This window comes from Saccopteryx leptura, chromosome 9 (genome assembly GCF_036850995.1).
Source record: "Saccopteryx leptura isolate mSacLep1 chromosome 9, mSacLep1_pri_phased_curated, whole genome shotgun sequence".
NCBI lineage: Eukaryota > Metazoa > Chordata > Mammalia > Chiroptera > Emballonuridae > Saccopteryx > Saccopteryx leptura.
Window position 1 is genome coordinate 5,040,491 of NC_089511.1, and position 24,560 is coordinate 5,065,050.

General features: G+C 53.3%; 1 protein-coding gene across 1 annotated transcript in view; it reads left to right on the forward strand.

Moving 5' to 3' along the window:
* HEATR3 (HEAT repeat containing 3) overlaps positions 1–24,560 on the forward strand; it is a 35,251-nt gene that overhangs the window by 4,356 nt on the left and 6,335 nt on the right. The window contains exons 5-13 of the mRNA XM_066349219.1: positions 2,594–2,703; positions 4,515–4,655; positions 6,508–6,785; positions 12,076–12,166; positions 12,262–12,431; positions 12,696–12,778; positions 13,600–13,736; positions 17,499–17,587; positions 22,527–22,670. Coding sequence (XP_066205316.1) covers positions 2,594–2,703; positions 4,515–4,655; positions 6,508–6,785; positions 12,076–12,166; positions 12,262–12,431; positions 12,696–12,778; positions 13,600–13,736; positions 17,499–17,587; positions 22,527–22,670 — 1,243 coding nt within the window. The remainder of the gene's footprint in view (positions 1–2,593; positions 2,704–4,514; positions 4,656–6,507; positions 6,786–12,075; positions 12,167–12,261; positions 12,432–12,695; positions 12,779–13,599; positions 13,737–17,498; positions 17,588–22,526; positions 22,671–24,560) is intronic.

Here is a 24,560-nt window from a genome sequence, read left to right on the forward strand (position 1 = left end):
TGCCTGTCTCAGTCATTACTGCTGAGCAGAGTGAGAGGAGCCCTGGCCATGGGCGTGGCTGCACCCCGTTCCCCCCACTGCCCGTCTCCAGTCATTACTGCTGAGCAGAGTGAGAGGAGCCCTGGCCATGGGTGTGGCCGCACCCCGTCCCCCCACTGCCCGTCTCAGTCATTACTGCTGAGCAGAGTGAGAGGGGCCATGGGCGTGGCCGCACCCCGTTCCCCCCACTGCCCGTCTCCAGTCATTACTGCTGAGCAGAGTGAGAGGAGCCCTGGCCATGGGTGTGGCCGCACCCCGTCCCCCCACTGCCTGTCTCAGTCATTACTGCTGAGCAGAGTGAGAGGAGCCCTGGCCATGGGCGTGGCCGCACCCTGTCCCCCCACTGCCTGTCTCAGTCATTACTGCTGAGCAGAGTGAGAGGAGCCCTGGCCATGGGTGTGGCCGCACCCCGTCCCCCCACTGCCTGTCTCAGTCATTACTGCTGAGCAGAGTGAGAGGGGCCCTGGCCATGGGCGTGGCCGCACCCCGTCCCCCCACTGCCTGTGCACCTTACACAGCAATTGTCTTAAAGCCAGCCAGGCCCGGTGCAGTCGCTGCTCTGGTCTGGCATCTGGAACGGGGCAGGGACCACAGAGCTCGGCTGGGGCTGCGCTCCTCCACCCTGCGTTGCCGTGCGACAGGGAAGTCAGCCCAGTGAGACATGGCCACGCTCCATTCCGTGACTGCAACACTGGTAGAGGGTGCACTTGCCGTCAGCCATGGAAGTGGCTAGACACACAGCCTCGATTTACTTTTCTCCACCCCGTTTGATGTCCTACATTGTTAGCAAGATTCTGCCCTAGTTTCTTACTTTCAGTCCACAGCGATGATCGCTTCTGACCTAAAAGCACAGGTATTCCTTAAGTCTAAGGAATATAAGATTCAAGTAGGGGCCCTGGCCGGTTGGCTCAGCGGTAGAGCATTGGCCTGGCATGCGGGGGACCTGGGTTCGATTCCCGGCCAGGGTACATAGGAGAAGTGCCTATTTGCTTCTCCACCCCCCCCCCTTTCCTCTCTGTCTCTCTCTTCCCCTCCCGCAGCCAAGGCTCCACTGGAGCAAAGATGGCCCGGGCGCTGGGGATGGCTCCTTGGCCTCTGCCCCAGGCGCTAGAGTGGCTCTGGTCGCGGCAGAGCGACGCCCCGGAGGGGCAGAGCGTCGCCCCTGGTGGGTGTGCCTGGTGGATCCCGGTCAGGCGCATGCGGGAGTCTGTCTGACTGTCTCTCCCCATTTCCAGCTTCAGAAAAATACCAAAAAAAAAAAAAAAAAAGATTCAGGTAGACCCATAAAACTGCTGAGAGAGCAGTCCAAGCTTGCCTTTGATTTCGTTTGAAACTGGTGCATGCATTCCTCCAGAAAGTCTGGCGGGGTCGGAGGTGAGGAAGCGGCCCCCTGCGCCTCTGAGCGCCCGGCGGGCACCACGCCACTTTAACTTATACAAGTGGGTGAACTCGGAGACTTGCTAAACACTTCTTTGGAAAGAGCCTGCAAAAGGGATCTGCCCAGAGATCTCTCATTCCTGAATGCCTGTGAGACCTGCCCGTGTCATTTCCAGTTAGCATAGCACTTAACATTTCTGTTTTGTGGTTTATATTTTGCATTATATTTACATATGTATGTATTTTTAATTATCTTAACACGTGTGTTTATCTTGCTGACTGTACCTGACTTGACTGCATGCTTATTGAGGGGTAGGCTCATGTAGTGTGTGGTAACTATAGCTACTGTATGTTTAGATAAAGGATTGAATTAGAATAATTAATTATAATTCTTAAATGATAAAAAATGATTTAATAATTTAGTCACCTGTGAGCTGTTAGTGTGTCCTATGGATGTGTGGCATGCATAGAGTAGTACTTTTCTCTGGAAACAGGGATACAATTATAATAATTGGTCCGTTTGCTCTGTATTTAGTATATTTATTTATTAATACTAGTAATGGCATTAATAACTTTAATTCTGATTGTGTTATTAAAAGGTGGTATAACCTTTTGAGTATTTTTTATAGTAATGTGTCTGTTACAGACTATAAATTCTGCTTGTTGAAATGATAACAGTAGTCTAGAAAGAATGAGCAAAATTTAATTCTACTTTCTTCCAGTTTGTGCTTGTGGGGTGATCAGTACAGAGGCCTTGCAGCCTTGCTTTAGCTTGTCATCACTGTGAACAGGGAAGGGGCCCAAGGAGCCACAAGTAACAAGTGTGCGATCTTTGGACCGATCTCTTCATCTTTTGGGGGCCTGGGTTTCCTGATCTAGAAGCAAATGACTTCTAAGATCTCTTCCAGCTCTGTCCTTCTATAGGACAACCCGAGGTGCAGGTAAAGGGATCGGCTGAAAGATCGACTGTGATCTAGAATTGCAGCGCAGGTGCCCAGCTGTGCTCTTGTGCAGCGAATACAGCAGGCACTGGTTCCTTCATCCGTATGGAGGCGGGTGGCTGGCTCCAACCCTGCTTCTTTTATGAAGCCTGATTTGTTTTTTTCATGAATTGCTGTGGTTGATTTCTTAATGTTAAAATGTGAATAATAAAACTTTTTTCCTCCCTTCAATTTAGTGAATGCAGTAGCAGAGCAGTATCTGTGTTCAACAAAGAAGGATGTTTGGACGTTGTATTAAAGTATTTAAGTAGGTTTTCCACCAGTATGGACCTGGCTATTTCAGTAGGTAAGTGAAGAAAAGGTGATGATTTATTACGTGTGTGTGTGGCTTTATTTGAAAACTTTTATCCAGACATGATGTTTATATTCTATGGGAGTGATTTTTTTTCTCATTGTATATGAATGCATAGCCAGGTTCTCCTTGATCTAGATTGTTGACACTTGTGGTTACTATGTACACAGTTTTCCTGCTCCGCACTGGGAAGGGGAGGAGGGTAATTCTTTGAGCCAATGTGTTACGGTTCTGGGCAGCTTTCCTCTCCCACTTACTGACAAACAGTAACCCTCTCCACCAGGCCTGGGAGCCAGAGTTCATCGGAACCCAGACCTACTTATAAATGTCTTGCACCACCGTCTTATACTTTGAGCGGAAAACTGATAACATGGGTCTTTTTGAGAGAGAAAAACAAGTGACCAAGTCTGGCAGCCTCTACTACTCCCGCTCCCTCCTGTCTGTGGGGTTAGAGAGCCATCGAGATGGGGGGGGGGGGAGTGTCCTCGCTCAGCAGGGTAGGAGACGGAGATCAGAGGGTGGGGGGCTCAGCAGGATTGGGGGGCAGAGCGGAGGAGAAGTACCTGACGAAAAGCATTTCTTTACTACCCGTCGTAATGACGGGCATCCTTTTTCTTAACTACGTGTTTCTCCTGGCAAGAGCAGTATTTTCCCTCTAATGATGTTTCTCCCAGCTCTAATGGGTACTTTTAAGAGAACAGAAAAGAGAATTAGTGGAATAAATAGTACTGGGAAGGATTTAAAAATCATTTTCTTAAAATGGAATCTTTGGCAGAGGGGAGGTTTGTGAATAAATGTGGGTTTTTATAGACAGTGGAACTAGGAAATTGGTAGGGGACATCTCATCTCAGGGGACAGATTATATTGCAATAAGAATTGCAGGAAAGTTATTTTATATTTTTTAGTTCATAGCTTTTAAAAGAACAGCTTTATTTCTGTTTTTGTGCCTTTAGCCTTGTCATAGATGTTTTCGTCTTGTTTTAATTCAGAGGAGGAATTAAATGGGTCATTTGTCTCTTAATATTTTACCTATCTTTGAATTTGCTTATATTTTTACATAAAATACTTTTTTTTCTTAAAGAAGTATTGACTCACCAGAAATAACTGTAACTTTTAAGGTCATTCTGAAGTCAAAGGAAGCCAGACCGCCCCCAAACCTCGGACGTGTTCCAGCCTCTAGAACCGTTCTGAGCGTGCTGTCCGTGGGCTGCTGTTTGGTCCGTGGACTGCCCCCAAACCTCGGACGTGTTCCAGCCTTGAGAACCGTTCTGAGAGGGCTGTCCGTGGGCTGCTGTTTGGTCCGTGGACTGCCCCCAAACCTCGGACTTGTTCCAGCCTCGAGAACCGTTCTGAGCGTGCTGTCCGTGGGCTGCTGTTTGGTCCGTGGACTGCCCCCAAACCTCGGACGTGTTCCAGCCTTGAGAACCGTTCTGAGAGGGCTGTCCGTGGACTGCTGTTTGGTCCGTGGACTGGTCCATAGTGACGAGCTGAGAATAAGTCTTTATGGACATTTATAGTAACTCCACACTGTCCCAACATTTAAATTTAAATTTTAAATTTTATTGATAAAAGCCTACTTCTGTAAAGAATGAGACATTAAGCAAAGGAAAAAAAAGAAAAGGAAGAAATCTTTGATCGCACTATGTGGGGACCCTCACGTGCTCTCCTGCGCATGCGTATCTCACAAATGCTGCCTGTGTCCGAAGAAGCTGTTGAGATGCCAGTGTTTTTCAATGAGTTATTTTGGTGTAAGTTATCCGAGCAGAGTTCCTGATTCCTAAATATTGGAACTTCTGTCCTCCTAGCATATTGCCTGCAGACGGTAACGGAGGACAACCCGGAGCTACTGAAGGCCTTCGGTGCCTCGGCCCTGCGTGTGCTGGAATCCGCGATGCTGGCCCCTGTCACCTCCATGGAGCACATCCTGTTGAAGACGCTGCTGGCAGGTAACACTTGCACATGGCACGGGGTGCTCTGTAGTTAACTCGTAATGGCTAGAGATAGGGGCCACTGTTCCTTTATTTCACCACTGAGGGCCTCTATGCTTAGGTCTGTCCTGAAAAGTTTTAATATTGAAATGGAAACCCTTCATTCAAGCGGTGGTGTACAATTGGGAAGCCTTCTAAGATTTGTTTTACGTGTAACAAACTGCTGCTGTCCAATGAAGAAAGCTGTTGTCAAGATCCCCTGATTATCCAGGGAGATCAGAAATGGGCTGTGGTCTTTTTAAGATCTTCACCCCCAACTGTGCCCCCCCCCCACAATTTCTAAATATAAAGATAAATAATCTCATGATCTGTTGCATAGCTAGTAATATTGTAGTTTCTATATATATTTTTTCCTCTTACCCTTTGGCCTTGCAGAGGTAAATTATCTTGAGAGGTAGGGTTTTTTTTTAAGTGATTAAATATGCATAATATAAAAATTTCAATCTTTAACCATTATTAAGTATACAATTCAGTTGTGTTAAATATATTTACATTGTTGTGCATCCAATCTCCAGAACTTCTTTTATCTTGCAAAACTGAAGTTCTGTGCACATTACCAGCTCCCATCCCTCTGCCCCCAACTCCCAGGCCCCCAGCTCCCAGCCCCCCAGCCCTAGCCCCCCAGCCCTAAACCCCAGCTCCTAGCCTCTAGCTCCCAGCCCCCCAGCCCTAAACCCCAGCTCCTAGCCTCTAGCTCCCAGCCCCCCAGCCCTAAACCCCAGCCCTAGCCCCCAGCTCCCAGCCCCCCAGCCCTAGCCCCCAGCTCCCAGGCCCCCCAGCTCCCAGCCCCCCAGCCCTAGCCCCCAGCTCCTAGCCTCTAGCTCCCAGCCCCCCAGCCCTAAACCCCAGCCCTAGCCCCCAGCTCCTAGCCTCTAGCTCCTAGCCCCCCAGCCCTAGCCCCCAGCTCCTAGCCTCCAGCTCCCAGCCCCCCAGCTCTAGCCCCCAGCTCCCAGCCCTACCCCCCCCAGCCCTACCCCCCCCCCAGCCCTAGCCCCCAGCTCCCAGCAACCACCCTTCTACTTTCCATCCATTCTAGGTGCCTCATCTAAGTGAAGTCATAAGTTTTGTTTTGTGACTGGCGTATTTCACTTAACAGAAGGTCCTCAGAGTGCGTCCGTGTTCCAGTGTGTGTCAGAACCCCTTCCTTTCCTTAGACTGACCAGTATTCCACCACACGCGTGTACCACACGTGGTGGATGCAGTCATCTGTGCAGGGACACTCGGGCGGCTTCCACCTTTCGGCTCTTGAATCGTGCTGCAGTGAACTGGGGGCACAGATCATCTGCGAGTCCCTGCTTTCAGTTCTTTTGGGTCTATAGCCTGGAAGTGTTTTTAACAGTCACTTTTTAAGCGATTAGCCCAACTCCTTAATGGTGGGTAGCTCCTGTTCTGTTTTGATGAGTCAGAATCCAGGAGCGTGCTCCCGGCGGTTCGTGAGGCCCTGGCATTTCAGCGCCTTCCATTCCCGCTGGGACTGAGACGCTGCCTGGGCAGCAGCTCCGGTTCTGACAGAAGAGCGCGAGGCCGCTGCACGTGGCGTTCTCGAAGAGACTTGCCCGGGCGCCCGGCCTGTGGGTAGGCGGTGTGTCAGGAAGACGCGTGTGCCGAGGAAGGGGGGTTTGTGGGGGTTGTCACGAGGGGAGCTGCCCTATGCACGGCTCTTGACATATAACAGAAACTGAGCAAAGGCAGTGGGAGTGCAATCTTTAGAAATGACAACCGAGCTTAAAGAACCAACCTGGTGGAAACTAATAAAGATTTCACAGGTGATTCCTTTGTCCCTAACGCTCATTTCTGTTTTCCCCCTTAGGCACAATTTGGAACCTAAAGGGTATTATTCCATCCAAGAGTCAAGCAGAAATCATCAGTGCCATCCTGAAGGTCTTGTCCGAGGTTCTGGAGATGGACGCCGGCGAAGTAGTTCTTCAGATGAAGGAGGCCGGGGAGCAAAGGCTGAGGACCGCGGCGGAGACGGAGGAGACTCGAGCGCACGCGAACGGCGACCTCGCGACTGAGGACGAGGAGATGGAGGAAGTCCCCCGTCGCAGAAGAGTCCGAAGGAAGACCTTCATCTCGGATCTGCTACCTGTAAGTCAGACGGATGCTTTCAAACGTGGGTCCGCACGGAGGTTTTCCTTTCCGTGGGTCTCCTCAGCGTTTTACAGCAACGTCCCAGTAAAATCGATCAGAAAGGCCCTGGCAGGTTGGTTCAGTGGTAGAGCATTGGCCTGGCGTGCAGGAGTCCAGGGTTCGATTCCTGGCCAGGGCACACAGGAGAAGCGCCCATCTGCTTCTCCACCCCTCCCCCTCTCCTTCCTCTGTCTCTCTCTTCCCCTCCCGCAGCCAAGGCTCCATTGGAGCAAAGTTGGCCCGGGCGCTGAGGATGGCTCTATGGCCTCTGCCTCTGGCACTAGAGTGGCTCTGATTGTGGCAGAGCGACACCCCTGGTGGGCAGAGCATCGCCCCTGGTGGGCGTGCCGGGTGGATCCCAGTCGGGCACATGCGGGAGTCTGTCTGACTGCCTCCCCATTTCCAGCTTTGGAAATATGCAAAAAAAAAAAAAATCAGAAAGCGAATTGCAGTAGAAATCCGTCCTGTTTTCCCATGAACTCTCATGATAACGTTAGAGATCTGTTCCCAAAGGGGGAAAAGAATCTCCTGTTTAAAATGAGAATGTACCTCCCTTTCAAGATGGAAACTTAAACACGGAAGATTTCAGAGGTGAGATCGAGCAGACTTCTGCAACACATTAGAAACATGCGTGCACACCTGCGGCGTCTTCCCGGCTGCCGGTTCCCGCAACCAGAGGGGCTTTTACTTTGCCCGGTTGTCCCATCCCGGACACCCTGGTCTCTTCTATTTTAGTCCTTAGCTTTACACAGGAGCGGGCAGGTGTTCCTTCCCCCACTGCTGCTGCGCAGAGGAGTGGGGGGATTGTGAGGATGGCCGAGGGAGGGCTTGTAGTTTCACAGCCTGGGTGACGGTCGCATGCTTGTGCCAGTGGACACAGTGTCGGGCGAGGGTGCACCATCCTGGGTGCGGGAAACGCTTCAGCCGCGCCACTCAGCAGAGACGGAGCCGTGCCTGGAGAAACTGTCCCCGAGGGGGACGGCACGCAGTGAGGAAAACAGGGAGGACCAGGAGGGAGGACCAGGAGTTGGTGCATTCGGGTGCACGTTCCCTGTGCTCCCGCCACGTGCCAGCCCCTGGGCCAGAGGCCGATGACAGCAGCGTGATCGGGATGTGTTTCCCATCTCCGGGAACCGCTTCCATCTTGGGAGAAGAGACATGATCAGGACGTATTGTAATGCCCGTGCCGAGGACGGTGACAGGGCTGTGTGTGGGTTCCCAAGGGCGTGGAGATGTGGACAGAGGCTCCTGAACAGCCCTCCTGGAAATGGGGGGGGGGGGCCAGCAGGGAGCGCCTTTGGAGGGGGCACCTGAGCCCTCTTCGAGACTGGGCGGCGGAAGGCAGGCTGGTGTTGTGGGGGCCTGCAGGCAGGTGGCCCGGCTAGGAGGCCGGGAGGCTGCCGCAGCCATTCGGAACTGGAAGAGTGCCCCCAGCGTCCTCTCACACTTCCTAGAACACCAGACGGGGCCTGTCCTTCCTCGTGGGAAGTGGTCTGACACTGGGAAGGCCGTGAGGCAGGGTCTCGGAGCTGTCGTAAGGTTGTGCCCAGGCAGAATGCTCTCAGTGAAACGGACTTGAAATGAGCATATCAGCACACTGCCCTTTTGCGTTCACGAGGTCCCGGACAGCGTGACCTCGTGGTGTCTTAAAGAGAAAACATGTTTAGAATGACTTTTCCAGCCCCAAGAGTAGCTGTTAGGGGAAGAGTGTTGTGTCTGGTGTTGGGGTGAAGACTGCCCTTGACTTGCTTACAAATCGGAAGATGTCTTAAAACCCTGGCACACCCCTTTTGGTGCAGGGGACACACTTTTTGAATTCCCAAATTTGCCCCTTGTCTCACTTGTGCATTTGAGTCAGGATTGAGTAGAATTTAACATCGATGAGGGCATAGCTGTGTGCCTCGTCCTCCTCAGAGGGCATTTATAGAAAGCCCTTGTGCCTGACCAGGCGGTGGCGCAATGGATAGTGCATTAGACTGGGACGTGGAGGACCCGGGTTCGAAACCCCTGAGGTCGCCAGCTTGAGCGCGGGCTCGTCTGGTTTGAGTAAAGCTCACCAGCTTGAGTCCAAGGTCACTGGCTTGAGCAAGGGGTCACTCGGGCTGCTGTAGCCCCCCGGCCAAGGCACATATGAAAAAGCAATCACTGAACAACTAAGGAGCCACAACGAAGAATGATGCTTCTCATCTCTCTCCTTTCCTGTCTGTCTGTCCCTATCTGTCCCTTTCTCTGTCTCTGTCACACAAAAAAAAAAGAAAAAAAAAAGCCCTTGTGACGTCTCTTCGGTTGTCACTGAGGGGTGGGTTCTAGACCTGCGATGGCCGTGCGGTTTTACCATCGGGACCTAGCTGACCAGGGCCAGAGGAGCACCGCTGCGACCCTGTTCTGACTGGTGCACCAGTGTTACCCCGAATTCCTGTCCCAGCAGCACGGACGTCACAGGTGGACACGCTGTCAGGGGACCCTGCAGTTCCTGGGGATGGGAGGACAGACGGGGCATTTCCCTGTCTCCAGCCTCGCGTCCACGGGGGCCCTAACGGGACCAGGTGGGGACCCAGCTCCAGGTCTCCTGAGACTGGTTAGAAAGTGTGGCTATTTAACTGGTATTTAGAGAGCTACGTCCCTAAGTATTCTTTAAAAGTAGAATTTGGGCGCTTATAAAAGGCAGTGTTTTTTTAGAACAGAAGTTTGCTATTTAAAGTCTGTTAACATACCACTAGGCTGCTAGGCGTCACACCGCTCCATGCCAGGAATACAGATTTATGGTCAGTCCGCCCTGTCTTTCTCCCTACCCAGGGGCCCACTGTGCCGGAGTCCTTTAGAATCAGAAGCTGTAACTGCAGCCTTTAACGGGAGAAGCTGTAAGCACAAATACGTAAAGAAAGACACGGCCTGGGTGGTTGTTCCAACACAGGCGGAAGCAGAGCGCTCCCTGCTCCGCGTCTGCCATGGTCAGTAGTCACACGGCACTGGAGTCACGCTGCACTGGGCTCTGTTCCACCGACACCCGCCCCCCCCCCCCGCCCCTCCTCTGCTGAGTATTCCAGAGCCAATCTCAGGTGTCATAGCATTTCCTCTGGACTGGTTCTTTCTGTCAGTTTGATAACGAGGAGAGTCGGGGAAATGTTCTGAGCAGGAGAGTTTTGTATAAGAAAGTGAAACTTAAATTCAGCTGCGTCTAAGCCAGAGCTGCATGCATTTGAAGCAGGTAAGAGCCCAGCCGCGGCCGGTCCCATTTTATAAATGTTTGTTCCGCTGAATATCAGACACACAGCAAATAGGAATAATTTTTACTTTCATTCTTGCCAGCAATAAAAGGAATACAAATATTAAATTAGCTACATCTCCTAAATTAGCAGTTTACCTTTAAAAAAAAATTTGACCCAGTAAATCTGAGGAAATAAGATATCCACGTAATCTGAACTATTCCACACTACTGAAATGCTTAATAAATTACCGTGCAGTCATCACTCAGACAATAAAATGGACATTATTTTTTAGCTTAGGCACTGTTTTGGAATATTCATGTAGCTATTTAACTTTTCATAGGTGACTTGCAAATTAAAGTTGTGTACGTGTATACAGCCCCTCTTAAGAACGGTAATTGAGCCTGACTGGTGGTGGCACAGTGGATAAGAACCTCAACCTGGGACATTGAGATTCCAGGTTGGAGGCCCCAAGGTCACCGGCTTGAGTGCAGGCTCACCAGCTTAAGCGCGGGGTCGCTGGCTTGAGCCTGAAGCAGTGGTCCCCAACCCCCGGGCCACGGACCGGCACCGGTCCACAGAGAAAGAATAAATAAGTTTCATTATTTCCGTTTTATTTATATTTAAGTCTGAATGATGTTTTATTTTTAAAAAATGACCAGATTCCCTCTGTTACATCCATCTAAGACTTACTCTTGACGCTTGTCTCGTAAGTTCAACAATTATATTTTAAAATACCACAGTTTTTACGCTGGTCGCATAATTTTATTTTGTGCATTTATCCATCCCACCCTAAAGGCCGGTCCGTGAAAATATTTTCTGACATTAAACCAGCCCGTGGCCCAAAAAAGGTTGGGGACCACTGGCCTAAAGGACTCTGACTTGAAGTCCAAGGTCACTGGCTTGAGCAAGGGGTCACTGGCTCGGTTGGAGCCCCTTGGTCAAGGCACATACGAAAACAACTCAAGTGGCATAACTCCAAATTGATGCTTCTCATCTTTCGCTGTAGCTTAAAAAAAAAAAAAGATTGGTAATTGATAAATTCCCATCAATTTATTTTCAGAGGAAAAAATCCCCCTCTTTCCTCAGTGTTAAAGAAATGCTTTATTGCAGTCTCCAAAGGACCCAGGAAGCAAGCCTTCCCGCCTCTTGGCCGAGCTCTGCGGGTCGTCAAGGGCTTGTTAGTAGTGGTCCCGGTTAGTGTGGCCTTTTCCCAGGAGGCCTCTAAGCACCTGCCAGCAGGGTGGTTGTGTATCAGTGCCTGGCCTCTGAAACGAACTCTCGTTTTTTTTTTTGTTTGTTTGTGTTTTTTTTTTCATTTTTCTGAAGCTGGAAACGGGGAGAGACAGTCAGACAGACTCCCGCATGCGCCCAACCGGGATCCACCCGGCACGCCCACCATGGGGCGACGCTCTGCCCATCCTGGGCGTCGCCATATTGCGACCAGAGCCACTCTAGCGCCTGGGGCAGAGGCCACAGAGCCATCCCCAGCGCCCGGGCCATCTTTGCTCCAATGGAGCCTTGGCTGCGGGAGGGGAAGAGAGAGACAGAGAGGAAAGTGCGGCGGAGGGGTGGAGAAGCAAATGGGCGCTTCTCCTGTGTGCTCTGGCCGGGAATCGAACCCGGGTCCTCCGCACGCTAGGCCAACGCTCTACCGCTGAGCCAACCGGCCAGGGCCGAACTCTCGTTTTAATCTTCACGTGCTCGGCTGTGTCCCAGCACATCAGGCTAAATTTCAGGGCGAATTGAGTTCACAACTCCTGAACATGGACCTGTCGTCTCCAGCGCGCTGAGCACCGTGTGAAGCGCCGCCGCGCATGTAGACGGGAGCCGGAGGGACAGTGGCGCGCGCTCCACAGCGCACAGAGCGATCAGTGCGCCTCTGTTTGTGCTTCCTCTTTATGAGGCACCCCCTCGACCCCGCCCCGCCCCCGAGTGCTCCGTTCCTTCTGCAGAAACCACCTAGTAGGCGTTCACTGAGGAAGTCTGTGCGGAAATATCTTCCCAGACATTGAGAGCGGGTTGTTTGGGTGTTTTCCCAGCCCACCGACAAGGAGCTGCGGGAGGCCGTGGCCTTGCTCACGGCTCAGCAGACTGCCCTGGAGATCATCGTCAACATGTGCTGCAGTGAAGGTTGGTCACCTGGGCCCGCCCTGTCCCGGGGACTGGGGGCATCCGCGGGCACCTTCCTAACTACTCCGCCTCTGTGTGGTCTGCGCACTCCCCAGATCCCTCGGACGACGAGTGGGAGGAGGAGCTGTCCAGCAGCGATGAGAGCGAGGCCTTCATGGAGGAGGAGTCCTTCCGCGAGGACGAGGGCGCTGGGCAGCTGCTGTCACCGCTCTGCCTCTCCCACGAGGTCCACGCGGCCCTCACCCACTTCCTCATCCCGAGGAAGGTACTGTGCTCGGTGGAGGTCCTCCGCGGAACATGGGGGAGGCCTAAGGAAGCCACTCCCTCGGTGTGTGTGCAGGGAAAGTGAGCTGGCGCCAGGTCCCTGGGAAGGCAGGCAGAATCCACCGGACTGGAAGTGGGCTAAGAAGTATCTTTAGCCGGCCTGACCGTTCACTTAGAAGAAGCATGTTGGGGCTTTCTGAGGGAATCCCGTAGAAAATGAATGCCCTCTTTTAACTTTTGCTTTACTGACTTCTTTTCCATCTAGGTTTTTGAGAAGACCGCCTTCCCCAACAGCACAGCTGTTGATGTGTGTTCCAAGAGCCCCACTTGGAAGCCTGTGGTTAGAAAGTAAGAGCTTTTCTATTTTCACGACCATTTGTCACTGTGACCTCAGGAAAGGGTGGGCCACTCAGGAGAAGCCCGCCTACCCTGCCCCCAGGTTCCCGAGCTTTGCTCCTGCGTCCGCTGCGTGCACTGAGCAGGCGCACGGCAGTGGGCTCACAGGTGCCCTGGCCTGGCGACACCCTCGCCACCCACCAGCGGCAGGACTGACAGACATGTTTTGGCATAATCCTGCAGTAGAACACAGGCAGCAATACACAGACTCGGAACCGGAACTTCTCACCACACAGATGAGACAGCACTGAGTAGGAAAGGGCACAAAAGAATGTCCATGCTGATTCTGGTTTTAACCAAGCTCAAGAACAGGTGACACCAGGCAGTTTTCTCCGGGATGCGTACCTAGGTGACCAGCCAGTATAGCCAAGCTAGGAAAGGTTCACCCTGAAATGCTGGGTAGCGGTGACCTCCAGGGGCTGGGGAGGGGTACGGGACGAGGGAAGGCCGAGGTGGGCTGTGACTGCGCTAGCCAGCGGCGTCCACTTCTTACCTGCGGGCTCGGCCGTCGGCTTCGTACTGTCTGTTCAACGGGACGGGGCATTGGAGTGCTTGCCTAGAGGTGGAGCGAGTGTCACAGTGAAAAACACCCTGCGAGATGGAGAGTGTTCTAAAGCTGAGCTCTTAGACTCCTGTGTGGGCCGGGCCCCGGGGCCTTGAGGGCGGGAGCAGTTGGATCTGCTAGGGAAGCTGCTCCTCTTCCGGGTGGGTCTCGGTCGAGTGCCCCCCCTCCTGGCTCGCTGACCCCGCGCCCTGACTTCCTTCCCCCGCAGGATGAACACCGTGCAGTGGCGGGCCCTGGTGTGTCTGCAGAGCCTGGTGTCGCTGCTGGAGGTGGAGCACCTGGGCGGCGCGCCCGCTCTCCAGGCCCTGGCGCGGCACCTGTCCACGCTGCTCTTTGCTCAGCCAGGTGAGCGGCGGGGCCCTGCGGCAGAGGGGCAGGGGCTGGGGGCTTCTCCTTGTGCACTGGTTGTCACCCATCCTGCGGGTCCCCTGCGGATGCTGCCGGTGGCGTAGGCCGGGCGTGGCACTCACACAGGTCTGGGGCGCTGTTTTCTTCTCTGTTACAGTTGTCTGCCTCCCGTTCTGTCAGGCCCTTTAGGGCCCGAGTCCCAAATATCTGAAATTCTGGCCTCCTGAATGTATTGGGCTGATTCTCCACTTGATTTTTCTCCTTCAATATAACACCACTTGGTTCGCATCTGATCGGGCAGCACGTGTCTGTGACAGAGGTCACAAGCTATCAGAGGACACAAGCGGAACGCGTGCCCCCTTTCTCCCTCACCGCCCGCTCCGCCCCCAGAGTTCCTCGCTCAGCAGTCCCTTCCGTTTCTTCCGGAGGGATCCTCTGTATAAAAGTGTGTATGTGTGTGTTTGAGGCAGGGGGTAGACTGCTGTCCACACAAGTCTACACCTTGCTTGTTTCACGCCAGTCTCTGTTCAAACACCTGGGAGCAGGAAGAGCTGACTCATTTCCGGGTCCCTGATACAAGTCGGTCTCATTTGTACACGGAAACCCGGGCAGAGGCCACATGTGGCTGCCGACTCTTGCTGAATGACCCAGGTGCACACGGTTTCAGGCATGCTCTACCAAGAGTCACATGTTTTCAAATTGGGCCAGGCTGTCATTTGCTCCATTATCTAGGCCCCAGAGTCATTGAGGATGCCCATGTTTTCCAAGACTGGGGGGTAGGAAGACATTTTGAATCACCTCTTTTGTTTAACTTCTTTTGACCTTTACTTAATTTCTTTGCAAATACCATGTGTGTTGACCTTTTACGGAGGGTGTGTTAGTGCCCTGGCCGGATAGCTCGGTTGGTTGGTTAGAGCACTGGTCCCCAGCCTTTTCTGGGCCAGGGACCGGTTTAATGTCAGAAAATATTTTCACAGACCAGCCTTTAGGGTGGGACGGATAAATGTATCATGTGACTGAGACAAGCGTCAAGAGTGAGTCCTAGACGGATGTAACAGAGGGAATCTGGTCATTTTTAAAAAATAAAACCGTTCAGACTTAAATATAAATAAAACGGAAATAATGTAAGTTATTTATTCTTTCTCTGCGGACTGGTACCAAATGGCCCACAGACCGGTACCGATCTGCAGCCCAGGGGTTGGGGACCACTGGGTTAGAGCATGGTTCTGATAGAAAGGTTGCCGGTTCGATCCTCATTCAGGGCGCATGCAGGAGCAGCTCGGTGAAGAAGAGGAGACTGTGTTAGAAAGGCAGGCAGGTCTGAAACTCTTTTCCCAAATAGGGATCAAAGACCAGAAGTGTGCATGAAATACAGATTGCTCAAATGTTTTTCTTAATTTAGGGCAAGTATTAACTGTACACAATGTAGAACTATAGCATCGTTTAGATGCGGGGTTTTTTTATGAAGATTTTATTTATTGATTTTAGAGAGAGGAGAGAGAAGAGGGGGGGGGGTTGGGAGCAGGAAGCATCAACTCATAGTTGTTGCTTCTTATATGTGCCTCGACCAGGCAAGCCTGGGTTTTGAACTGGCATCCTCAGTGTTCCAGGTCGATGCTTTATCCACTGAGCCACCACAGGTCAGGCTAGATGCGGGCTTTGAATCTAAAGTAATGGATATGTTCCTGAGAAGGAAGGACAGAAAGAAATCAATTTCTGAGACGTGTTCTCATTTGTATTGACATAGTCCTTGGTAGTATGGCTTGTGCGGTTTAGGAATTTTTAGGGCTACACTTAGAACGTGAATCAGAAATAAATAGAGCATGTTTCAGAGCCGGGACGGTGACTTCCGAGGTTTCGTAGTAGCAGCTTCATGCCAGTTTTTGAGTGCTCATTAGGTATTAGGTTTCACGAGCTGGGCATCGTTGGCGTTTCTTCCTGGGGGGGAAGCAGGGGTTTAGAGGGTGGAGGAACTTCTCCAGGACCGTTCATCCTCTGAGCACATAGTTCTTAAGCACATGCTGTATGCCCTGTGGTGGCCTGGGTCCAAGGGACGCAGGCGTAAACGAGACAGCCAAGGCCACTGCTCATGGGGCCACCTTCTCGCATCTCAGCTGTGCGGGAAAAATGCAAAGAGGGCGGGTGTGAGGCACTGCCTGAGTCGGGTTGGTGCGGACAGGCCTCTGAGAGGTAACATTTGAGCAGAGGCCAAAATGGACAGGTAGCGTGACATCAGGCTGGTTGGCATCCCGGGTCTGTCTGTCTGTCTGGTCCCGAGGCGTCCTGCCGTCTGCTATGCCACCTCTGCAGAGCATGGCTGGGCGGAGAGCAGGGCTGCGGTGGGCTCTGACGCTGACCCAGGCTGGTACAGCGGCTGTCTCCTGTCACACGGGCACCCGCAGGGGCTGCAGGGGCTGCAGAGGGCCCGGCACCCCGGGGCGGAACGCTGAGGTGTCTGCTGTCATATAGGAGGTCCCCTCCCCCAAAAAGGAACCCCAACACTTCGTGGCTGAAAACAACAGGGATCCTCTGGTGCTTCTCATGGCTCATGCAGGTCAGGAGTTCAGACAGCACAGTGGCGATGGCCTGTCGCTACTGCACGGAGTCCAGACTGGTGGTTCCAGCTACGGGCACTTTTGCGCCCCGGCGGATGTCTGGTGGTGTCCACAGTCATTGCTGTCGTTACACCTTGGGTGCTGCTGCTGGTCCCTAGGGGGCAGAGACCAAGGGTGCTGCTGCCATCCTGCGTACACAGGAGAGCCCCCACCCACGACAGGGATGACCTGGTCCACGGTGTCGGTTGTGCTGAGGTTGAGTGACACCAACCTAGGGTCTCTGCCGGAAGACCAGAATCAGAGTCATCGGAGGGCTTGTTCCCACCCGTGTCTGTCGGCCTGAAGACCCCCCAGTGACGTCTTCACGTGACCTGCTTCCCCATCACATGGCGGCTGGGTCCCTGGGGCACGAGTCGGGAGAGGAGCACACACGTGTCAGGTGGAGTCACGCCGCCTTTGACGAGCTCCTCTGGCACCTGACCTTCAGTTCTGTTGGTTGGAGACGTAGGTGCGGAGTCCCATCCAGATCCCAGGGGGGGTAGAAATGGACGCCACCTCTTTCTGGAAGTAGCCAGGTTCTGGAAGAGCATGCCGAACTGGAAGTTCTGTTTATTTCTGATTCACGTTATAAGTGTAGTGCCCTAGAAACACTGTGACTGGTAGGAAAATATAACCTACCACACCAAGGTAGTCCCTCTCCCTTCCCGCCCAAGGACGAGGGGGCCAACTCACAGGGACGACACTCACCTCCTGTGGGGCTGCGTCGGCATAGTGTTTACTACTGCTGTTCTCTGCCCCACGTGGGAGGCTGGGTCAGTGAAAACCGTGCAGGCATGGTGGCCTGACCCTGGGCCTTGGCTGGGCAGTGGGTTTGGGTGGGCGAGAAAGCACCCTGATGGGGGGGGTGGCTCCGCCCCAGGCTGCCCGACACGGCGTGACGATCGTGAAGAGTGTAAGTCAGTGTGCGGCAGCCAGCCCACGTCTGTCCGTGTTAAATCCGGGTCAAGGGAAAAGCCGGCATCTGGCCGCCAAGGGCTGTCTGGGGAACACTCCAGACATGTTAGAATAAAAACATCTCAGAAGTGTTTTTATTATAATAGCATGCATTACTGTTGAACAGGCTTTGTTTCGATTCTCTCTCCTTTTCTACGGAAATGACTTGTCTTAGAGAAGGGCAAATTCGTGTCTCGCTTTTGTGTTTTAGATTTCGCTAAGCACGTTGACTTTCTAGAAGCCATTAGTAGTGCCTTGAGAGCCCTTTTGCAAACGATGGCCTCCCAGAACATTCCTCAGGTAAGGTCTTTAAAATTGTTTATGTGAAACTAGCAAAGAGCCTGTGTTTTGGAGGCCACATTTAGTCCTTACCTATCTTTTAGATTTTTATTTCTAGTACAGTGATCATTATATATAAAAAAAAAAAAGACAAAAATGCTTCAGGTGAAACGGAAAGTCTGTTCCCCTCCTGACCACACCGCCACATATAGAGGGTTCTCCATCGACCCCACGTCTTATCCGACGGGGACGACCGGCCACCACACAGAGAGGGTTCTCCATCGACCCCACGTCTTATCCAACGGGGATGACCAGTCACCACACAGAGAGAGGGTTCTCCATGGGTCCCACGTCTTATCCAACGGGGATGACCAGCCACCACACACAGAGGGTTCTCCATCGACCCCACGTCTTATCTGACGGGGACGACCGGCCACCACACAGAGAGGGTTCTCCATCGACCCCACGTCTTATCCAACGGGGATGACCAGTCACCACACAGAGAGAGGGTTCTCCATGGGTCCCACGTCTTATCCAACGGGGATGACCAGCCACCACACAGAGAGAGGGCTCTCCATCGACCCCACGTCTTATCCAACGGGGACGACCGGCCACCACACAGAGAGGGTTCTCCATCGACCCCACGTCTTATCCAACGGGGACGACCGGCCACCACACACAGAGGGTTCTCCATCGACCCCACGTCTTATCCAACGGGGATGACCAGCCACCACACAGAGAGAGGGTTCTCCATCGACCCCACGTCTTATCCAACGGGGACGACCGGCCACCACACAGAGAGGGTTCTCCATCGACCCCACGTCTTATCCAACGGGGATGACCAGTCACCACACAGAGAGGGTTCTCCATCGACCCCACGTCTTATCCAACGGGGATGACCAGTCACCACACAGAGAGAGGGTTCTCCATGGGTCCCACGTCTTATCCAACGGGGATGACCAGCCACCACACAGAGAGAGGGCTCTCCATGGGTCCCATGTCTTATCTGATGGGGACGACCGGCCACCACACAGAGAGGGTTCTCCATCGACCCCACGTCTTATCCCACGGGGACGACCGGCCACCACACAGAGAGGGTTCTCCATGGGTCCCACGTCTTATCTGACGGGGACGACCGGCCACCACACAGAGAGGGTTCTCCATGGGTCCCACGTCTTATCTGATGGGGACGACCGGCCACCACACAGAGAGGGTTCTCCATCGACCCCACGTCTTATCCCACGGGGACGACCGGCCACCACACAGAGAGGGTTCTCCATCGACCCCACATCTACCTGATGGGGACGACCGGCCACCACACAGAGAGAGGGTTCTCCATGGGTCCCACGTCTTATCCCACGGGGACGACCGCCCACCACACTCAGAGAAGGTTCTCCATGGGTCCCACGTCTTATCCCACGGGGACGACCGTCATTTGCCTTTTTAAAGACGCTTTGTTACAGTCATTTTCAAGCATGCCCTCTTGACCCCCACAGGATCCATCTTGTTAAGGCAGTGCTGGAACCTTGCTAAAAGTGAAGATAACAGTCTCTTGTTATACCGTATTTCCCCATGTACAAGATGCACCTTAATTTGGGGGCCCAAAATTTGAAAAAAACTGCATTACATAAAGTTATTAAACTCAAGTTTTATTCATCATAAAATTCATCCAACTCCTCATCACTGTCAAAACTCCCATCCATGAGCTTGGGCTCATCTGTCTGATGACGAATCACTGTCTTCAACAATGAGCGCAAAAACAAGCGCGGAAAAGCGGGAAATGCAAGTAAAATAATCTACAACCACTGTGTAAGACGCACCCAGTTTTTAGACCCCAAATTTTTCCCCAAAATGTGTCTTCTACATGGGGAAATACGGTAAGTGTGGCTAACCCTGGGGTGAACCGCATGTGCCTGCCTGTGTGGTGCTCAGCGCCCTGTGCCCCTCCCCTCCCCTCCCCTTCCCCCTCCCCTCCCCTCCCCCCCTCCCCTCCCCTCCCCTCCCCTCCCCTCCCCCCTCCCCTCCCCTCCCCTCCCCCCCTCCCCTCCCCTCCGCCCTCCCCCTCCCCCCCTCCCTTCCCCACCCCCCCCCCCCCCCCCCTCCCCTCCCCTCCCCCCCTCCCCTCCCCTCCCCCCCTCCCGTCCTCCCCTCCCCCCTCCCCTCCCCTCTCCCCTCCCCTGTTTTTCTCCCTACACTTTATCTCCCTCCAGGGTTGTGTTTGCTTCTGAAGTACTTTTATGCAAATCACATTATTTCACCCATGAATATTTTATTATGTGCTTCATTGTGTCTGCAAGGCAAAATGAGCTCTTTAAAAACATAACCACAATGCCATTACCCCAGGCCCTCAAATTAACAGACATGCCTCAGTTACATTTGATGTGCAGTCTGAGTTCAGTGTGCCCGGTGGTCATCGGCCACCCCCCCCCCAGGTACGCCTTGTGCCCCGAAGGTTCTGCTGGGCTCTGTTTCTCTTCCCTGGTCCTGTCACTGCTCTAGGGGACCTGGCTGGCCACAGGGCTGCTCCCCCCAGGGACCTCCTTTCCCCAGAGGCCGTGTCTTGCTCCCTCCCCTTCACCCCGGGCGCAGGCCTCCAGGGCAGAGCTTCCAGACTTGATCTCGCTCCAGAGTTGACTGGAAGTGTCTGGTGTGTTACTGCTAGGCATAGAATAGACTGTTGGCTTCTAATATATACTCTTTAGAGAATTCTTTATATATTTGAGAATTTTTTTCAAGAACGTAACTTTTGACTCTTAAGTTTCTATGAAATAGGAATCTTTTTTTCTTTTTTTCTTTTTTTTGTATTATTTAGTGAGGAGGGGAGGCAAAGACAAACTGCATACACTCCAACTGGGATCCACCTGGCAAGCCCACTAGGGGGAGATGCTCTGCGCATCTGGGGTATTGCTCTGTTGCAACCAGAGTCACTTTTTTAGTGCCTGAAGCAGAGGGCCAGGGAGCCATCCTCAGGACTCAGGGCCAACTTGCTCTAATTGAGCCATGGCTGCAGGAGGGGAGGAGAAGTGAGAGAGAGAGAGAAGCGAGAGGAGGAGGAGGAAGAGTAGAGAAGCAGATGGTCACTGCTCCTGTGTGCCCTGACTGGGAATCAAACCTGGGACCTCCACAGGCCGAGCTGATGCTCTGCCGCTGAGCCCACCGGCCAGGGCTGAAACGGGGGTCTTAACAAGGCCTGGCCTGGAGTGTGGCTGTTGGGAGGGTCAGAAAGCCTCCCCTGAAGGGCTTTATAGGGATATCAAGTATTTTTATTGATTTTTCCATGGTGTTCAGGCAGTAATTTACTGGGTCAGTCTGATATTTAAAAGAAATTACTCCAAGCTCAGGCTCAGTTAATGATAAATTATTCATAGCTATTAAGATCATAAATTCTCCTGTTGGCTGCGCACTGGGCAGGAGCCTCGAAGGTTAGAGCTGGAGGAGTCGGGCTCGCGGGGGCTCTGTAAGGAGAGGGAACCATCTTCTGAGCGACAGCTCCGGGCCGGGCGGGGGCTCTGTAAGGAGAGGGAGCCATCTTCTGAGCGACAGCTCCGGGCCGGGCGGGGGCTCTGTAAGGAGAGGGAGCTGACGACTGCCGTCTTCTTTTTTTTTTTACAGAGGCATAGATAGACAGGGACAGACAGACAGGAACGGAGAGAGATGAGAAGCATCAATCATTAGTTTTTCGTTGCGCGTTGCGACTTCTTAGTTGTTCATTGATTGCTCTCTCACATGTGCCTTGACTGTGGGCCTTCCGCAGACCGAGCAACCCCCTGCTGGAGCCAGCGACCTTGGGTTCAAGCTGGTGGGCATTTTGCTCAAGCCAGATGAGCCCGCGCTCAAGCTGGCGACCTCGGGGTCTCGAACCTGGGTCCTTCCGCATCCCAGTCCGACGCTCTATCCACTGCGCCACCACCTGGTCAGGCGACTGCCATCTTCTGAGCGACAGCTCCGGGCCGGGGTGCCACTGGCCTGCGGCCTGTCCACTGCTTTACCTTGTGGCTTTTACACATGAGTCACACCTTTCTTACTCACGCCGGCCTGTCCGAGCTAGGAAGAACTCCATAGTTGGTGGAATTTTTTTCATTAGACTATTTTATGAGAAACTGGGGCATGTTTACTATTGCCTGGAGACTTGGCAGAGCAGTGCAGGTGGTTCTGAAATGAGCTTGATGGTTTACAACAGCTCAGGATTTTTATATATAATAGTAGCCCATGCTTAGTGAGTGCTTTGTATGCGTTAGGCAGTCCTCCTCGCAGCTCTGAGCTGCCGATGGGGAAACGGACACCTGAGAGGCTCAGGAGCTGTGCCAGCTTGCCAGGTGGTACGTGGCGGCGCTGGGATTTGAACCCAGGATGCCAGGTCCCGCACCGTCATCCCCACACTGTGCTGCTGCTCACGGGCAGCGGGACACCCAGGCTCTCTCGCGGCGCCGCCTCCGCGCGCGCGTTCAAACGAGCTTAGCGTGGAACGTGTTGCTGCGTGCTGAAGCACTAGTTAGTGTAATGGTTTTTACCGTCCCTAGTAATTTACCATAACACAGCTCGGAGTGCGTTCTCACCTTGTACAGAGTCCGCCAGGTTTTATTAAAGTGACATGGTCCTGTTACATTTTTACAACACTTTTATGATCAGTGCTGGAAAAGACAGCAGCATCTCTGTGGGTGGCGTACATCCGAGTGAAAGGCGTCTTCCTGTGCAGCTCATAGGAACGGAAGCCCCGTGTTTAGGCTTACAACCCTCGTGGACTGAACAGTAACCGTGGCACCCACAGGTCTCATCTCCGCTCGGAGTGGCCAGCTGTCTTTGGGACCGAGGAGAGCTATGTAACAACCTCTTTGCCGAGAATCTGTGTTGTCCTCAGGACTGGGACGCCTGCCGGAGAGGCCCCTGCCCGGCGTGTCTCCTGTGCTGTTGCAGTTGCCAAGCTGAACACCGCATGTGCTCTCCTCTCCTCTCTCCACAGTGCATGACCCCCGATCAGCTGATGACACTGTGCCGAGCGGGCGTCCAGAGCGGTAACGTCGGGGTCAGAGTGAACGTGGTCAGCATTCTGGGGATCACGGGCAGCGTCCTGGCCAAAGAAGAGGGCACCCTGGAGACTCTCAAGGTAAAGCAGTCTGCTTCCAACCCAAAACGTTTCATAATTAGAAACGGAGGGAAGAGTTGCTGCTGGTGTGGGGTTTAAAAACACTTCTGTGGGCGTCCTGAGATGGAATTGTATTGAGAAGTTGTTACAGAAAGGTAATAGCAGAATACAGCCTTTGGCTTGATCTCACTCCCAGGAATTAGATAGGGACTGGACAAGTGGAGTCGCATTTTGTCATTTAACTTCACTTCAGATATGTCTTCAAAAATAAACTTGTCTTTACCCTGGCTGGTTGGCTCAGTGGGCGTGTGGAAGTTCCAGGTTCAATTCCCAGTCAGGGCACACAGGAGAAGCGCCCATCTGCTTCTCCATCCCTCCCCCTCTCCTTTCTCTCTGTCTCTCTCTTCCCCTCCCGCAGCCAAGACTCCATTGGAGCAAAGTTGGCCCAGGCACTGAGGATGGCTCCATAGCCTCTGCCTCAGGTGCCAAAATGGCTCCAGTCGCAGCAGAGCAACGCCCCAGATGGGCAAAGCATCGCCCCCTAGTGGGCATGCCCGGTGGATCCTGGTCGAGCGCATGCGGGAGTCTGTCTCTGCCTCCCCACTTCTCACTTCAAAAAAATACAAAAAAACAAAAAAACTTGTCTTCAGTGAACGACCGGGTTCAAAATTATCAGGAGCTCTACCTTTGCTGTCACATGGCATGTGCGGAGCCCATCTTGTCCTGCCGACGACGGCGCCCTCCGCACCAGGGTCACGCGCGTCTGAACCACGCCACACGGTTCCTCCTGGGACCGCTCCGTCCATCGTGAGCAGCGCTCTGATGGTGCCCGTCCCCTGGGAGCTCACTCGACGTGTTTGCTTCCGGCACTTTCCCTGAGCACAGGCGCTGGAGAACTGCGCTGTTAGAGATGCGGCATCGCTCCTCGCTAAGGATGGGGGCCGCCCGTTCCCCTGTGGGGCGGCAGCGACTGCTCAGGTGCTGCTTACTGACTGGCGGGAAATACACCGATCTGTGTGCAGTGCTCTTCGCCTGACAGGAACTTGACGGTGGTAACTGGTATTGTAAGGACCTTTATTTCAAAAAGATGATGCGTGTGCAGAGCAAAGCACGGAGACACGTAGAGAGACTCGGCCGTGAGAAGGCTTGTCTCCAGCCCGCACCTCCGCCCCTCCAGTCCCGAGAGCGTCCGTAGTTCCCGTGTCTCCTGCATCGTTGCAGGGCTTTGGGGTCTGTAGACACACACGTGACAAGAGTGTGGCCCTCAGTGTGTGTGGACAGTCCCTTCCCACCCCTAAGACGAGAATGTCCGAGATCTGCTTTAGGAAGAGCAAGTTTTTCTCGGGCACAGCATAAGATTTTAACAACTGTTTATTCAGTGCCCCCGCCAAGCGCGGAGGAGACGAGGGAAAGCCCTGCGTGTCGTGTGCTCCCCGGGCCCACTGAGCATCAGCGCTCCGTCCTGGGTGCTCCCACTGTGTCCTTGCCGGGTGCACACAGCCAAGACAGCCTGGGATTCCGCCCTCGTTGGTCCCTACGCACGTCTTCACAGGGACAGTGTCTTCTCTAACCGCCATTGTCACGCCTGACACAGTTCACGGTCATTTCTTAACAGGTCTAATACCTGCTCCGCATTCAGATTTTTCTAGTGGTTCCAAAAATGTCTGTTCGCAGGTAGTTTGCCTAGGTCAGCATCTCAGTGAGGTCTGCGTGCTTTGGCCTGGGGTCCTCTAACCCCTGCTGTTCTAGAACAGCACCCCCGCGGCTCGGGGCTCAGCGCTCACCACGCACTGCAGGGCCTTCCCTTGGCTCCGGCTCAGTCGTCCCCCGGTATGCAGCTGTCTGCTCTGTCTGCTGGCTTCCTCGTGGTGTTGTCATTCCTTCTTCCTCTGTAGTTCCTGCAAACCAAGG